The sequence below is a fragment of the Alosa sapidissima genome, chromosome 18 (genome assembly GCF_018492685.1).
Source record: "Alosa sapidissima isolate fAloSap1 chromosome 18, fAloSap1.pri, whole genome shotgun sequence".
NCBI lineage: Eukaryota > Metazoa > Chordata > Actinopteri > Clupeiformes > Clupeidae > Alosa > Alosa sapidissima.
This window is the reverse complement of record NC_055974.1, coordinates 27,432,037-27,450,504: the sequence shown is the minus strand read 5'-3', so window position 1 is coordinate 27,450,504 and position 18,468 is coordinate 27,432,037. Positions and strand designations below refer to the sequence as shown.

At 45.8% G+C, this 18,468-nt stretch overlaps 1 protein-coding gene across 11 annotated transcripts in view; it reads left to right on the top strand.

Annotated features, from left to right (window-relative positions):
* Positions 1 to 18,468, top strand: part of LOC121690241 (ribonuclease inhibitor-like) — a 100,295-nt gene that overhangs the window by 41,709 nt on the left and 40,118 nt on the right. For 9 of the 11 annotated variants that reach the window (XM_042070679.1, XM_042070677.1, XM_042070676.1 and 6 more), the window contains 2 exons: positions 4,766 to 4,939; positions 5,265 to 5,438. In XM_042070679.1, the coding sequence (XP_041926613.1) occupies positions 4,766 to 4,939; positions 5,265 to 5,438 (348 nt within the window). Of the gene's footprint in view, positions 1 to 4,640; positions 4,649 to 4,763; positions 4,940 to 5,264; positions 5,439 to 18,468 lie in introns of all 11 variants that reach the window. The other 2 variants (XM_042070687.1, XM_042070685.1) reach the window with 2 other exon arrangements.

Genomic DNA, 18,468 nt, shown 5'->3' with positions numbered 1-18,468 from the left:
GTTGGGGGTGTCTTACCATCGTAGCAGCAGTGATGTTTCACATGGCAGTCTGGTGGGAACATGCAGTGGGATCTTGCCCTTCTGCTCCCTGTCTGTTCTCCCCAAGCTCCCCACAGAACACCTGTGTGCAGAGCCGGCCCAAGCCCTCATGGGGTCCTAATCAAAATTTGATTAAATCAAATCAAAGTGATTTTGGGACTCACCCACAATGATAGCACCATCAATAATATATTGTCAATGCCTGATCATTCTGATCATTCACACCAGTGACCATCCAAGACCACCCCTCCCCCAACACACACACAGACACACACCTCCTTGGACACTTAATATACATTTCAGTATCCCATCATAGGCCTAATCAGTTGTCTGCTTCATTTGTGCAGTCAGTGTAGCTCCCCAGTCAAACTCCCCACCTGCCTACCTCGTGCTAGTGCTGACACACACACACACACACACACACACACACACACACACACACACTACACCCATTAACTCCCTGACCTAATAGTAACATCTAAAGGGTTACTATTAGGTCAGGAGGAAAATTATTTTCTCATACTCTCACACACACACATTACATTACATTACATTACATTACATTTGGCTGACGCTTTTTAACCAAAGCGACTAACAACATGGTAAACAGTAAGTTTTTAGAACAATTCTCACAATTTTAGGACAGTTTAAAAAAAAACATTAGAGTACAGTAAGAATAAGTGCGTCGGTGAGTGCTGTTTTTAACAGTTACTTGTCAGTTTAAAACGGCTGGTGAGTGCTAGGATCAGTAAGACTTGTTGTAAGTGTTGCTATGAGAGTAGATGTTCTCTAAAGAGCTGGGTCTTCAGGAGTTTTTTGAAAGTGGAAAAGGATGTCCCTGTCCTTGTAGGAACTGGCAGTGTGTTCCACCAACGAGGAACAACAGATGAGAAAAGTTTGGATTGGCTTGAGCGTACCGGTGGTAGAGCTAGACGTCGTTCGTCAGAGGAGCGCAGCGGTCTGGAGGTAGTGTAAGTCTGTATGAGGGCATTCAAGTAGGTGGGAGCAGAACCGGAGACTACTTTGTAGGCAAGCGTTAGAGACTTGAATTTGATGCGGGCCGCCATAGGTAGCCAGTGTAGCTGGATGAGCAGCGGGGTAACATGTGCCCTTTTGGGTTGGTTGTAGACCAGGCGCGCCGCCGCGTTCTGGATCATCTGAAGTGGTTTCACTGCGCAGGCTGGGAGACCTGTCAGGAGGGCATTGCAGTAGTCGAGTCGTGAGATGACTATTGCCTGAACCAGAAGTTGGGTAGCATCTTGAGTCAAGTAAGTCCTGATTTTCCGTATGTTGTAGAGTGCAAAACGGCATGACCGGGCGACTGAGGCAACATGATCCGAGAAGTTTAGTTGGTTGTCAAGAACAACTCCTAGATTTCTTGCAGTCCTGGTCGGTGAAACAGACAGGGAGTCAAATTTGATGTTGATGTCGTGGTGTATGGTAGGTTTAGCTGGGATGACCAGCAGTTCAGTCTTTGAGAGGTTCAGCTGGAGGTGGTGTGCCTTCATCCATGTAGCTATGTCTGAAAGGCAATCCGAGATCCGTGCTGAAACCAGGGGGTCGTCAGGTGGAAAGGACAGATAGAGCTGTGTGTCGTCTGCATAGCAGTGGTATGAGAAGCCGTGCGAACGGATAATCTGTCCCAAGGAGGTGGTGTAGATAGCAAAGAGGAGGGGGCCCAGCACTGAGCCCTGGGGGACCCCTGTGGTGAGATGGTGAGGTGCGGATAGCTGACCAAGCCATGATACGTTAAACGAGCGTCCTGTGAGGTAGGATTCAAACCAGGAGAGAGCAGAACCGGAGATTCCCATGTCAGCGAGTATAGAGAGAAGGATACGGTGATTAACCGTGTCAAAGGCAGCCGATAAGTCAAGCAGAATGAGTACTGATGACCGAGCGGTCGCCCTGGCTTCTTTTAAGGCTTCTGTTACAGACAGCAGAGCCGTTTCAGTAGAGTGGCCGCTTTTGAACCCAGACTGATTTGGATCCAGAAGGTTGTTCTGTGAAAGGAAGTCAGAGACCTGTTTGGAGACTGCTCGTTCAATGCCTTTGGATAGGAAAGGCAGTAGTGAGACAGGGCGGTAGTTCTCGACTTGAGCAGGGTTGAGAGAAGCTTTCTTAAGTAACGGTGTTACCCGGGCCATTTTGAACGCTGTTGGAAATGTGCCGGAGGTTAGCGAGGCATTGATCACATGTGTGATAGCTGGAGCGATGGTCGGGCTGATGGACTGAAGTAGGCTCGTAGGTATAGGGTCCAGCGAGCATGTGGTAGGACGGCTGCATGTCAGGAGTCTGGACACTTCACTCTCGGAGAGAGGCATGAATGCTGAAAAAGATGTTCCAGCAGTCCCTAGAGGTTGTAGGAGTGCGGTATCTGAGTCAGATGCGTTGAGTGGGCATGTAGAGAATTGACTGCTGATTGCCGCCACTTTGTTTGTAAAAAATGAGGCGAGGGTATCTGCAGTAAGGCTGGATGGAGGAGGAGGTAGCTGAGGGTTGAGTAGCGATTTGAAGGTTGAGAAAAGTTTTCGAGTGTCTGTAGCGCTGTTGATTTTGTCATTGTAGAAAGCAGTCTTAGCAGCAGTGATGCTGGCTGAGAAGGAGGTCAGGAGTGTCTGGTAGTTTTTGAGGTCGTCAGCTAGTTTGGATTTGTGCCATTTCCTCTCCGCGGCTCTGAGTTTGGTGCGCTGCGATCGGAGGGTATCATTTAGCCATGGATGAGAATGTTTAGATCGAGCTGGCCTTGTGGTAAGAGGGCACAGCTCGTCTAGACACGAGGTCAGTGTGGAGCAGAGCGAGTCAGTGGCTTCATTAACCTCCAGAGAGGAGAAGGTGTTGAGTGGAGGTAGACCGGAGGCAACCACAGAGGAGAAGTGCGTTGGAGACAGGTTCCGGATGTTGCGGCGGAACGTGACCATCGGCTGAGGAGCCGGAGGCTGTTCTGACAGGCTGACGTTGAACTGGATGAAGAAGTGGTCAGAAAGATGGAGAGGCGTCACCATGAGGGTGTCTGTGCTGCAGTTCCGAGTGAAGATCAAGTCAAGCTCTTTGCCAGCTTTGTGAGTCGGTGGGCTTTGAACCAGTTCGAGGTCAAAGGAGTGGACCAGGGCCAAAAAGTCCGCTGAGCCTGGGGCATCTAAGTGGATGTTCATATCACCGAGAACAAGAAGCGGACAGTCATGCTCAGGGATGGAGGATAGCAGAGTGTCAAGTTCGTCAATAAAGTCGCGTAGTTGGCCTGGAGGGCGGTAGATGACCAGCACGTAGAGTTTTGCTGGGGCGATCACTGTGATGGCGTGGAATTCGAATGAGACATATTTGTTTGAAGGCAGTAGCGGGGTGAATTTCCATTTGTTGGAGATCAGCAGGCCCGTCCCGCCCCCTCGTCCAGATAGGCGAGGGGTGTGGGATAGTGTAAGGTTAGTGGAGAGTGCAGCCGGGGTGGCAGTGTTCTCTGGTTTGATCCAAGTCTCAGTGAGAGCAAGGAGTTCCAGTGAGAGGTGGTTGGCATAGCCAGCTATGAAGTCGGTTTTGTTGACTGCGGATTGACAGTTCCACAAGCCCATGGAGAAGGAGGTTTCGGTAGGTGAGGACCGTTGAAGTTCCTGGAGGTAAAGGCGATTTCTGCCCCTTTTGGCATGATGCCGTTTTCTGCGATGGCCGGTGATAACAGATATGGTGGAACGGCACATTTTTGCCTTTGTCGGTGCCTGTGCTCGGTGAACTTGCACAGGTAAACTTGCTTGTCTTGACCGTGTCCGTCTTAACCGTGGCTGGCTAAACCGAGGGCTGCCGCTTATGCTGCCGCTTCAGCAGACGCCACTATTTTTATTCTGCTAGGAATTGCATGCAGCTGTCCTCCTGTCTCGCTAATGATGCATCAGCGTAGACCGCCCTCTGACGTTCGCACAGCTTAGATTGTTCAAAAGGGTGTTAATTACTGTCAACTGAAAGTCCGCTCGCTCACACCGACCGAAACTCACAGTTTCAAGTAGCCTCCTCCCTCAGCTGTTCCCAAACGCCCAGAGTCCAATTCTAACAATTGGAGAGGATTTGGCCAGTAGTAGCCTATGTGTTCTTGCTTTCTCTCTCCCAACTCACTGCAGTTGTTGTCTGATTACCTGAGAGGTGCTCCGATATTATAAGGAGCTAGTCACGTCTGATCCCGCCCTCTGACGTTCGCACAGCTTAGATTGTTCAAAAGGGTGTTAATTACTGTCAACTGAAAGTCCGCTCGCTCACACCGACCGAAACTCACAGTTTCAAGTAGCCTCCTCCCTCAGCTGTTCCCAAACGCCCAGAGTCCAATTCTAACAATTGGAGAGGATTTGGCCAGTAGTAGCCTATGTGTTCTTGCTTTCTCTCTCCCAACTCACTGCACACACACACACACACACACACACACACACACACACACACACACACACACACACACACACACACACACACACACACACACCTTTACACACATTATATGTACACACAACATTATCAGGCTGTTTCCAAATTCTGTATTGTAAAATAAACTTCAGGTTTTCAACTCAAACAAAAACTATGGATGTGAAAACACCCTACATCAAATCCTTTTTACTCAATATACTAAACTACAGTATTGCAGGGGGAAATCTACCTAAAAACTTGCTGCCTATAAAACCTTTAGATATACTTGGAAAACTACATATTGTGTGTTTTCTGGTGCATTGACTAAATAATCCTTTCTTTCTAGGCTCTCTGACTGCAGTATCACAGAGAAGGGCTATGCTAGTCTGGCTTCAGCCCTGAGGTTAAATCCCAAATACCTCAGAGAGCTTGACCTCAGAGGAAATGATCCAGGGAAATCTGGAGTCAAACTGCTTTTAGACCTAAAGGACGACCCACAGTGTACACTGACAAATGTCCAGTAAGTATTTTTCTGTGGACAGTCTGTTGCAGTTGGCTTCTTGTTGGGATGGAAACTCCTTCTATAGAGATTCAGTTAGGCTTTATTGACCAGACATGAACATAATATTCATAAAAAGATTCAAAAACGTTGGCAAGTCAGGCAAACAAGCATAAATAAAATGACTTTTTTATCAGGGGAAAGGACACATTGCTACCCATTTTTGTTTGTGATTATTTTACCTGCTTGGCCTGATGCTGCAGTTCTTACCGATTCAATTTTCTCTGCAGGGACTTAACTTATGTCAGGTGAGATAAAAGGTTTGTTGTCCTCCTTACTTGTGCAGGTTCCTGAAAAGTAGTGCTGCTGAGGAAGCCTGTGCTGCTGTGGCTTCAGCTGTGGGTTCAAACCCCTTACTCATGACTGAGCTGGATCTGAGTGGGCGCATACCAGGAGCCTTGGGAGTGACTCAGCTGTGTGCTTTACTGCAGGATCCCCACTGCACACTGCACACATTACGGTTAGTGGATGTTGTTGCTTTCACTTTAAATAAAGGAGTGCACACATACACAGATTATCAGAAGAACGACTTCTGATAATCTACGACGAGTAGCCACACACTGTGGCAGGCTCGGACTGGTAATCTGTACAACCGGGCAAATGCCCGGTGGGCCTGTCCACATGTGGGCCGGTGAGCTCCGGGATTTTAAAAAAAAAGTTATTTAGCCTATTTGCAGCCCGTCATGTAGACCTACAGTGGGTCCCCGTTAAGTTTGGACGGGTTCCTTCATGAATCACGCACCCCATTTTCTCAGCAGAAATGGCACAAACTGCAGTTGACACAAACAACCACAAGGTGTCACTTGGGTGCCACTACTATTTTTGATGCGACTGACTTACTGCTTCCATGACGCAGCGGGGGCACGGGAACTTAAATTGATCACGGTAGTTTAAGCTTACACTTGACAAAACATTCTAATATGAAAATGTAGATGCAATTGTTGTAAAATGGTGCAGCTCCTTTAAGAAAGCACCGTGTGCAGGGATGGAGAGAGAGAAAGCGAGAGGGGATAGGCCTATGTGTGTTAGAACTTAGCGTGTGGAAAAAGTACGTGCTGTTGAGACTGGAGCGAGTCATATTCAAAATAATGCAAAAAAAAGCAATTATCCTCATTCATTGCAACCAAAGCATGCCTGCTTGCCGACGTTCAAACGAAAAATATATCAAAGCACCTTTTGCGTTTGAATGTAGCACGAAAAAAATGTTTAAACAGCTGGACAAATGATTTAGCTAATTGATTATATAACCTGTACACCAGCAATTGTTGAATATTTACCTGTACAAGTACATTGACAGTAGCCCAGCCTAACAGCATGTTGTAGGCCTACTGTAGAAATTTCACTTAAATTGCAACCGCAACATGCCTGCTTGCCAACGTTCAAACGACAACGAAAAAGATAATAAAACAACAAGAGGGTTGAGTCTGAATGACAATGAGTTTTTAGACACTGAGTTTTTGTAGTTAAGAAATATTTTCGTATAAAAAAATGGTCATTCTTCAATCTCCTTCACTGACGCCTATGGAAAAGGCTTAACGTCCCAAAACAACGATCAATGATCATCAAATTTCTCTCTCACATTGCTCCTCATAACCATCTATAAAAAAGTGTTTTTTCTTTTCTTTTTGAGCACATCCGAATCCCAGGACATAACGCACTGGACCTTATAATAGGCTCGAGATATAATTCCAAAGGGGGCAGATAGGGGCCACTGCACTTAAAATTTAAAAAGATGAAGCTTTCCGAACTTTGAAATTGCGATCAGTGACTGGCATCGGGTGAACGAAGCTTTTCGAAGTTGAACAGGCTATTAAAAACTATTTGCGCACCTCCATGTCACAGGAGAGACTGGGCTCTCCCTTCTATGAAAAAGACATTAGGCTACCTGCAAACTGGCCTATGATTTCATTGCTGAGTTTGCGGCAAAGCAAGAAAATGTTTTTTTTCCTGAGTCAGGATATGGCGAGTCAGTGTCATTTATTTGTCCAATGTTAGCCTATAGATACAGACCAGTACATCTTATCAATAGTTTGAATGTCGTGTGTGTTTCTGCTCATTGACAAATACCGTTCAGCACAATGATTCATGCCCAATTAATTCCCCCTGTTAAAGTGTTCGTCTTTGTTACACTATTTGGTTTCGTGATGTAGCCTATGATAAACACCATATGGTCAAATATGTGACTCAGCTAATGTTATAGGCTATACAATTGAATTTCCCCTCTTAAAGGCAAGCTGGTGTAGCTTATTAGACTAGGCTACTATTAAAATACACCGACGGTAGCCTTGGCTATGTGTAAAGTAAGCTATCGCATGATTTCATGCACGTAAGTGAAAAGGGCCTTGCATCTGTCAAGTTCGCACAGGGCTTCGCATCCCCTTGCGACGGCCCTGCAGCTCCTCCTAAGACAGCGAGGAAAAAGTTAAAATACGCGATAAACCCGGGAAAAGTTGACAGGTTTGTTTCGGTCCCGGTGATTATTTGTGAAATTGTGCAAACGACAGCCTTTTCAAGGCATTTCAAGGAAGGAGTCGTAGCATGCAAGCTCCCAAATTGACCCAGTAGCCTAAGGCATCAATAAATTGTTGGGACTGGGGAGGGTCATGCGTTTTTTCTCAATCACTTTGGAGGGTCATAGAAAAAATTCTTGCTGGCGAGGGAGGGTCACGTCTTTTTTGACTAACGCTCCCAAAACTCCTCCGGTAGCCCCTTAATTAAATAAATAACGAACAGTCCCTAATTGATTAATAGCCTAGGCCTACACCAGCAATTGTTGAACATTGACCTGTACAGGACATTGACAGTAGCCCAGCCTAACAAGCAAATGTTGCAAAATACATCAAAAGACGCAATTAATCAGAAATAAATAATGTAATCTGCATCGCTTTATTTAACAAACTGCAAGCAACAAGAGCATTGAGTTCGCTGTAAGGCCAACATTGTGACATTAAGCTTTTTCATGTTAAGCCCCCCTCCCCCATCCCCTTCTTTCACAAGCAGTGGGGGAGCGCGGGGCACAAAGTAACACTTTTTGGTAGACAAAGGAGGGTTCTCCGCGCTTCTGTCGTTTGGCCACAATCCGTTGCAACCAGGCCAAGACAGATATTTTAGAGAGGAGATACGCCGGTGCAGCTCAGATGTCTTCTTAATTTTCTTTATTCTTGGTATTAAAGGTGCAGAACATTATTAAACTTTGACTAACATTTCGATGTGTCGATGTTTTTGACTAACGAACATCGAAACGTTAGTCAAAGTTTAATAATGTTCTGCACCTTTTACTAAAGAATAAAGAAAATTAAGAAGACATCTGAGCTGCACCGGCGTCTCTCCTTCTCTCTAACACTTTTTGGCTTTGGCTAAATATTTCTAAAATCATTTGAGTTTCACTAGTCACATGTTTTAACAAGCAACACTTGTTATTGAACTAATAACAGACGTGTGTCGAAAATTGACTTTATTTTCCATACGAGAAATAACATATGCAGAGTCTAACCAAGGTCAATCTTGCCAAAAAAGCCCTCAAACCTGAAAACACATGAGGCAAAAGTGCAAAACATCACAAAACTAACTAAACTAACACGCACATATTTTTGTATTGCAATCATTGTAGCCTACATTTGTAACAGCGCGTAACAGTCGTTTTACTCCCCGGATGCGCTCATTATAAAGAACGTTTAACGTGTCCCAAAAACAGCTATCAATTAATCACCAAACGTCTTATAAACAAGTATTGCCAGGAGCAACACCTTGCAAAAAATGATAACAATAAGGCCTAGGCCTTTATATGGCTCTGCTCCTGCCTAGATTCGAACTCAGAACTACCTGAATGTTGCAGACCTGTTCTGGAAATACGTGCATTAACCCACTCGACCGTCAGACAACGCTATCTGCTTCGAGTAGGCCTATTGGGTAGGACTGTAGCCTACACTGGTTGCTGTGGCACAGTCTTGAGTGATCGAATTCGTTTTTCTTTGTCATATGAATGCTGTCATTTTGTTAACATTACTGTTAAGGAGATGCTGTAGGCAAAGTCTATATTTCAACCTCGTTAGTGTAGTAAAAAAAATCAGAACTATTCACAAGGTTTCTGGGCAGCATATTTATGTTCTGTTAGCAAGCGAACTTCTCATGACTACCGACAAAGTAGCCTACTGCCAGCTGACGAAGCTCTCATTTTAAAACATTACTGAGAGACAGACACTGTACAATCAAGAAATCTTGCCACTGAATCCAAAACTATGTTTAACATTATGTACAAGGCTTAGGCTACAGTGTACTAGCATGTTGCAGGGGCTGCTAAAAACACAGAGAAACGCACTGAAAACTCGGCCAATCACAGCCCTTGCTGTCGAAGGCGCCGTCTGGTTCGACCGTGGAACTCCACAGCGGACTATGCTGCCCCCAAGCGGCTGCAGTTGTACTTACATTTCACGATTCACCATGATCGTGAATGAAGTGTCAATTTTTAACTGGGACCCACTGTAGGCCTAGCCTATAAATGCAGTTGCATCCATTTGGCTTGGGGGGTGATAGGTCAATCATTTTGGCCTCTTCATGACAGGTCCAGTGTGTGTTACGATCGCGCCCCCCTGCCCCACCCCTCAAATGGATTTGTCCAAGCAGCCGCTAGTTCGAGTACATGGTAGCCTAGGCTGTATAAGTGCCCTCCGGCCTCCGCTAGCTGGTGTTCACACATCATCGCAGTTTAACAGTAACAGCAATCAGAGTTCTAGTTTTATTCCATAAATATATTGTTTTCATAGACGTTAGTTGCACGCGCTACCAAGAGCTTCCATTTACTGCACCATGTAGGCTACTGTAGTGCGGTTCTGTCAACATAAAAAAAACTACGGGTACAATTTTCGCACAACTTGGTGGAAAAGTGTAGCACAGGTTAAAGAAAACCCATTCATTTTTGGAGCTGATCCTACTCAAAAGGAACTTCAAAGTATTTCTCATATTAGGCCTAGCCTTTTAGCTCACAACGACAGTGAAAGTGAAACTTGAAAAGTGGTCTCTCCACCGAGTGTTACATTAGATGCACAATCAATCGCGAGTCGATGCAGGTAAAAGTAGGCTATCAACTGGTAGGTTAGTAACGAAGGTAGCCTAATTTTGCAAAATGTGATGACGGCACACAAACTAGGGCAAAAATGTTTAGTATAGCCTACACCTGTGGTGATAGCCTACAGTTAATGTGAATCGCGGACTATAGGCCTAACCAAAGTAAAGGAGAAGATTTGCACCAAATAAAGGCTGTGTTTGTGTTTCTACAACATGTTGGCACAAAACGTAATTTCTGTCAACTATGACGATGTCCATGTTCAGTAGCCTATATTTTTTATTTAGTCAAGCAGTGACATGTGGTTTAATGCATGGGGTAACATGACGAGACAGAGAGAATATGAGCCTGTCTTTAGTAGGCTAGCCTATCCCTGAATCCTGTCCCTCTCAATTTCAAATCACTTTAAAACGGTGTGATTAGCAACCAGAATTTAAAAAAAAATCCCGGAGAGACACCCCCGGACCCCCGTGTAATTGTGATTAGGCTATAGGTCCAAATCTAAATGTTTGGGTTCAGTTTATGAAGTGTTGCTACAGCCTAATACTGTGTGTTTGTTATTTATGGGGGGAATCAGGGGGGGGGTTCGTCGGTCCAGTGGTGGGCCGGTCCAGGAGAAAATTGCCAGGGCCGAATTTTCCTTCCAGTCCGACCCTGCACTGTGATTTATATTATTTATTCAACTCAGACATTTCAGCAAACAGCCTTTATCAAGGAAGCTTTGTGCGGCTACTTTGTCCTTATGCATTCACTTTACATAAAAGAGCTCGAGTTAAGGTGGGGTTGTTGTGATGTTATAAAATCAAAAAAATAGACAATTTCCTTTGTTTTTTTTCCATTTGGAAGTACATTTTTTGTGAAATGACAGACTTAAATTATTTAGGGGATTCACACACACACACACACGCTGGGAGCACACACACTCCTCTCTGTCCCCTGCGAGCGTGTGTGTGACCCTAGGAGCACACACACAGCTCTGGGAGCACAAACACACCCCAATGAGGCCCAACACAGCACACACACACCCTGGGAGCACACACACACTCCAGTGAGGCCAAAGACAGCACACACACACCCTGGGAGCACACACACAGCTCTGGGAGCCCACACACACCACTGTGCAGCCACACAAAGCCCTATTAGGCCCAACACAGCACACACACAACCTGGGAGCACACACACACCACTGTGCAGCCAGAGAAGCCTGTTGAAGGCCCAAGACAGCACACACACACACCCTGGGAGCACACACACACACACACACTGGGAGCACACACACTTCTCTCTGTCCCCTGTGCGCGTGTGTGTGACCCTTGGAGCACACACACAGCTCTGGGAGCCCAAACACACCCCAATGAGGCCCGACACAGCACACGCACACCATGGGAGCACACACACACCCTGGGAGCACACACACACCCTGGGAGCACACACACACACACTGGGAGCACCTGAGAGGCCCAACACAGTTCACACACACACTGGGAGCACACACACAGCAGTTTAAGGCCCATATCACTGTAAAAAATAACTGACCCTATTTACACAAAAAAATTGTGGCAGCAATTTTCACTTACTTTTTTTAGGTAAATCTTTACCTTCGATTACACAGATTTTCCAAATGTCCTTTACTATAATATATTATGTAAAGCTTACGAAGACTTCACAATTTTTACATACTTTTTTTAGGTAAATGTTTACCTTTGATTGCACAGATTGTCCAAGTATCTTTTACTATAATATATTACTTAAAGCTTACTAGGATTTTTTACATATATTTTTCTAGCCTTCTGAATGTAAATGAATCCCTAAAAATGATGTCTTCTACTCATCTTTCCTGTTCTCAAACCTAACATGCTTTGAATTTTTTCAACGTTAATTTATATAACACATTTCAATAGTGTAATAATGACACCATCCAATTTACATAACAACTGGTTTTATTAACCAAGTAAGTACCAAAGTACACCCACAACTGGGAAAGTTACACATTTATATTGAAGAGTCTCAAGTATAAAAAAAAAAAAAATACAAATATTTTTTTAATTAAAAGGTTAACCATTCTCCATACCATAAAGCCATAAAGTAAAACTTGCTTACAATGGTAATTCTATTCAAGTAAGAGAGACTGAAAAAAAAGCTCAGTGCTTGTGCAACACCATGAACTGAAAGAAGTCTCAGTTAATCAGACAACAACTGCAGTGCGTTGGGAGAGAGAAAGGAAGAACACACAGGCTACTATTGGCCAATCCTCTCCAATTCATTAGAATTGGACTCTGGGCGTTTGGGAACAGCTGAGGGAGGAGGCTACTTGAAACTGCGAGTTTCGGTCGGTGTGAGAGAGCGGACTTTCAGTTGAGAGTAATTAACACCCTTTTGAACAATCTAAGCTGTGCTAACGACAGAGGGCGGTCTACGCTGATTCATCATTAGTGAGATGCGAGGACAGCTGCATGCGATTCCTGTCAGCATAGCGATAGAGGCTGTTGCTGAAGCGTCAGCATAAGCGTCAGCCCTCGTTTCAGCCGTCCTCATTTAAGACGGACAAGGTCAAGACGAGCAAGTTTACCTGTGCAAGTTCACCGAGCACAGGCGCCGACAAAGGCAAAAAATGTGCCATTCCACCATATCTGTTATCACCGGCCATCGCAGAAAACGGCATCATGCCAAAAGGAGCAGAAATCTGCTTAACCTCCAGCAACTTAAACGGTCCTCACCTACAGAAACCTCCTTCTCCATGGGCTTAAGGAACTGCCAATCTGCAGCCAACAAAACCGACATCATAGCTGGCTATGCCAACCACCTTTCATTGGAACTCCTTGCTCTGACTGAGACTTGGATCAAACCAGAGAACACTGCCACCCCGGCTGCACTCTCCACTAACCTTACCCTCTCCCACACCCCTCGCCCATCTGGACGAGGAGGTGGGATAGGCCTGCTCATCTCCAACAAATGGAAATTCACACCGCTACTGCCTTCAAACAAATATGTCTCATTCGAATTCCATGCCATCACAGTGATTGACCCAGCAAAACTCTACGTGCTGGTCATCTACCGCCCTCCAGGCCAACTAGGGGACTTTATGGACGAACTTGACACTCTGCTGTCCTCCATCCCTGAGCATGACTGTCCGCTTCTCGTCCTCGGCGATATGAACATCCACTTAGATGCCCCTGGCTCAGCGGACTTTTTGGCCCTGATCCACTCTTTTGACCTCAAACTGGTTCAAAGCCCACCTACTCACAAAGCTGGCAAAGAGCTTGACTTAATCCTCACTCGGAACTGCAGCACAGACACCCTCATGGTGATGCCTCTCCATCTCTCTGACCACTTCTTCATCCAGTTCAACGTCAGCCTGACAGAACAGCCTCCGGCTCCTCCGCTGCAACATCCGGAACCTGTCTCCAACCCACTTTTCCTCGGTGGTTGCCTCCGCTCTACCTCCACTCAACACCTTCTCCTCTCTGGAGGTTAATGAGGCCACAGACTCGCTCTGCTCGACACTGAGCTCGTGTCTAGACGAGCTGTGCCCTCTAACCACAAGGCCAGCTCGATCAAAACACTCTCATCCATGGCTAAATGATACCCTCTGATCGCAGCGCACCAAACTCAGAGCCGTGGAGAGGAAATGGCACAAATCCAAACTAACTGATGACCTCAAAAACTACCAGACACTCCTGACCTCCTTCTCAGCCAGCATCACTGCTGCTAAGACGGCCTTCTACAATGACAGAATCAACAGCGCTACAGACACTTGAAAACTTTTCAACCTTCAAATCGCTACTCAACCCGCAGCTGCCTCCTCCTCCATCCAGCCTTACTGCGGATACCCTTGCCTCATTTTTTACAAACAAAGTGGCGGCAATCAGCAGTCAATTCTCTACATGCCCACACAACGCATCAGACTCAGATACCGCACTCCTACAACCTCCAGGGGCTGCTGGAACATCTTTTTCAGCATTCGCGCCTCTCTCCGAAAGTGAAGTATCTTGGGACAGATTATCCGTTCACATGGCTTCTCATACCACTGCTATGAAGACGACACACAGCTCTATCTGTCCTTTCCACCTGATGACCCTTCGGTTTCAGCACGGATCTCGGATTGCCTCTCAGACATAGCTACATGGATGAATATCTAGACTCCTGACATGCAGCCGTCCTACCACATGCTCGCTGGACCCTATACCTACGAGCCTACTTCAGTCCATCAGCCCGACCATCGCTCCAGCTATCACACATGTGATCAATGCCTCGCTAACCTCTGGCACATTTCCAACAGCGTTCAAAATGGCCCGGGTAACACCGTTACTTAAGAAAGCTTCTCTCAACCCTGCTCAAGTCGAGAACTACCGCCCTGTCTCACTCCTGCCTTTCCTATCCAAAGGCATTGAACGAGCAGTCTCCAAACAGGTCTCTTACTTCCTTTCACAGAACAACCTTCTGGATCCAAATCAGTCTGGGTTCAAAAGCGGCCACTCTACCGAAACGGCTCTGCTGTCTGTAACAGAAGCCTTAAAAGAAGCCAGGGCGACCGCTCGGTCATCAGTACTCATTCTGCTTGAGTTATCGGCTGCCTTTGACACGGTTAGTCACCGCATCCTTCTCTCTATACTCTCTAACATGGGAATCTCCGGTTTTGCTCTCTCCTGGTTTGAATCCTACCTCACAGGACGCTCGTTTAACGTATCATGGCTTGGTCAGCTATCTGCACCTCACCATCTCACCACAGTGGTCCCCCAGGGCTCAGTGCTGGGCCCCCTTCTCTTTGCTATCTACACCACCTCCTTGGGACAGATTATCCGTTCGCATGGCTTCTCATACCACTGCTATGCAGACGACACACAGCTCTATCTGTCCTTTCCACCTGATGACCCCTTGGTATCAGCATGGATCTCGAATTGCCTCTCAGACATAGCTACATGGATGAAGGCACACCACCTCCAGCTGAACCTCTCAAAGACTGAACTGCTGCTGGTCCTCCCAGCTAAACTTACCATACACCACGACATCAACATCAAATTTGACTCCCTGTCTGTTTCACCTACCAGGACTGCAAGAAATCTAGGAGGTGTTCTCGACAACCAACTAACCTTCTCAGATCATGTTGCCTCAGTCGCCCGGTCATGCCGTTTCGCACTCTACAACATACGGAAAATCAGGACTTACTTGACTCAAGATGCTACTCAACTTCTGGTTCAGGCAATAGTGATCTCACGACTCAACTACTGCAACGCCCTCCAGACAAGTCTCCCAGCCTGCGCAGTGAAACCCCTTCAGATGATTCAGAACGCGGCGGCGTGCCTGGTCTACAACCAACCCAAAAGGGCACATGTTACCCCACTGCTCATCCAGCTACACTGGCTACCTATGGCGGCCCGCATCAAATTCAAGGCTCTAACCCTTGCCTACAAAGTAGTCTCCGGTTCTGCTCCCACCTACTTGAATACCCTCATACAGACATACACTACCTCCAGACCGCTGCGCTCCTCAGACGAACGACGTCTAGCTCTACCACCGGTACGCTCAGGCCAATCCAAACTTTTCTCATCTGTTGTTCCTCGCTGGTGAAACACACTGCTAGTTCCTACAAGGGCAGGGACATCCCTCTCCATTTTCAAAAAACTCCTGAAGACCCAGCTCTTCAGAGAACATCTCCTCTCATAGCACCACTTACAAAAAGTCTTGCTGATACCAGCACTTACCAGCCGTCTTGAACTGACACTCAACTGTTAAAAACATCACTCACTGATGCACTTATTCTTACTGTACTCTACCGTTTTTTAAATTGTCCTAAAATTGTTGAGAATTGCTTTAAAACTTAATCTGTTACCATGTTGTTAGTCGCTTTGGTTAAAAATGTGTCAGCCAAATGTAATGTAATGTAATGTAATGTAATGTTTTGTGTCACAAGGTCAATTGGTCAGAGAGCACAATGGATTTCTATATTATTTTTAAATGTTTTAAATTGAAAATTGTCAAAATAGGAAAGGGAAACCCCTTACTCATGACTGAGCTGTATTCCCATATGAGGGGTACTGTGTGCTTTACTGCAGGATCCCCATATGAGGTGAACTGAGTGCTTTACTGCAGGATCCCCATATGAGGTGAACTGAGTGCTTTACTGCAGGATCCCCATATGAGGTGAACTGAGTGCTTTACTGCAGGATCCCCATATGAGGTGTACTGTGTGCTTTACTGCAGGATCCCCATATGAGGTGAACTGAGTGCTTTACTGCAGGATCCCCATATGAGGTGTACTGTGTGCTTTACTGCAGGATCCCCATATGAGGTGAACTGAGTGCTTTACTGCAGGATCCCCATATGAGGTGAACTGAGTGCTTTACTGCAGGATCCCCATATGAGGTGAACTGAGTGCTTTACTGCAGGATCCCCATATGAGGGGTACTGTGTGCTTTACTGCAGGATCCCCATATGAGGGGTACTGTGTGCTTTACTGCAGGATCCCCATATGAGGGGTACTGTGTGCTTTACTGCAGGATCCCCATATGAGGTGAACTGTTTACTGCAGGACTCAATCATCTCCAACTCAACACTTCAAAGACCAAGGAGATGGTGGTGGATTTCCGCAGATCTAAGCCCACTCTGCTACCAGTCTCCATTGATGGGGTCAATGTCGAGGTGGTAAGCACCTACAAGTACCTGGGTCTCCACCTGGACAATAAACTGGACTGGTCAGCCAACACTGACGCACTCTACAAGAAAGGGCAGAGCAGGCTGTACTTCCTGAGGAGGCTGCGCTCCTTCAATGTGTGCAGCAAGCTTCTCAGGATGTTCTACCAGTCTGTTGTTGCCAGCGTCCTCTTCTATGCAGTGGTATATTGGGGAGGAAGCACAAAGAAGAAGGATGCGGGGCGACTTGACAGGCTGGTAAGGAAGGCTGGCTCTGTAGTGGGAGCTGAACTGGAGTGCATCACTTCAGTATCTGACAAAAGGACCCTGAACAAACTGATCAACATCTTGGACAATGAGTGTCATCCACTCCACAGCACTATTGTAAAGCAGAAGAGCCTGATCAGCTGGAGACTTCGCTCACTGCCTTGCACAACAGACAGACTGAGGAAGTCATTCATCCCCAGGGCCATTGAACTGTTTAATGCATCACTTAAGGGAAGAGGAGAAATAGACTTCTCCGCATAGTCTGTCTGCCTCTTCACCCCCTCCAATGTCTTGAACTGTCTGTCCACTAGCCACTTTATATTTGTCTTCTGCCTCACTGTTTGCGTGCTGTATTAGCATAGCGGGAGCGGGACTAAAAATTACACATTAATGCGGGAGCGGGCAGGAGTGGGACAGAATATTGCGGGTGCGGGACTGAAAAATCAGTCCCGCACAGACCTTTACCTCCCTCCATGCCACATACGTTTCTTAATATAATTATTTATATATAGATATATAGACTTTATTCTTGCACTGTTGCACTTTTTGACTTACTCATTTGCACCATCACCATGACACTCATTCACACAGAGCACCTTACCTTACCTTATGCACTAAGAACCATAGGCTCAGTCCCTGCTTCAGTCATTGCAAGCGCACCTGACTGATTATTCACCCACTATGTGGATACTGTTTTTAGAATTGATTTAGATTAAGTTTTATTTAGTATAATTTGTATTTTGTATATTTAGTATATTCTTTATCTTTTACAGTCCTAATTGCTTAGTTGTGTCTTTTATATTATATACTTTTAATGACTTTTTCTGCTGTTATTGAATGTGTGTGTGTGTTGTCTGTATGCTACTGTGACCTTGAATTTACCCTAGGGATCAATAAAGGATATCTATCTATCTATCTATCTATCTATCTATCTAGGATCCCCATATGAGGGGAACTGTGTGCTGTACTCAGGATCACCATATGAGGGGAACTGTTTACTGCAGGATCCCCATATGAGGGGAACTGTGTGCTTTACTGCAGGATCCCCATATGCTGCGCAGGTGTTGGAAGTTTTTGGAAAGTTAATTGAATGTTAAACATTAAACAAACGCGATATAAAATAGTACTTCATCACTATGAGTTCGTCACCGGTCATGAAGCAGCTGTCCGTGCACTCCAACATACAACAATGTTACCGGGAGGACAGTACAGCTGACAGGTGTAGGACTAAATCCTGGCCTCTATGCATAAGCAGTCCTGATGCCCCCCCAGGACCCATCATAGGGTTCATAGGGTAGTAACTATTAAGTGCTCTGCAGCATTGCCCTGACTACTTCCCATTTCCACTTCTGTCCTCTATTCATCCTTCTCACTGTGTTCAGAGCAGCCTTCATATTACCTGCTCACTTCCATCACTTTGATCATCCTGAATCACATCTCCTCTATCTACAAGGACAGACCCCTGTACAAGCATGAAGCATATGATTGATATTAGCCTCTTATCCTAGTTATAGCCTAACATAACAAACAC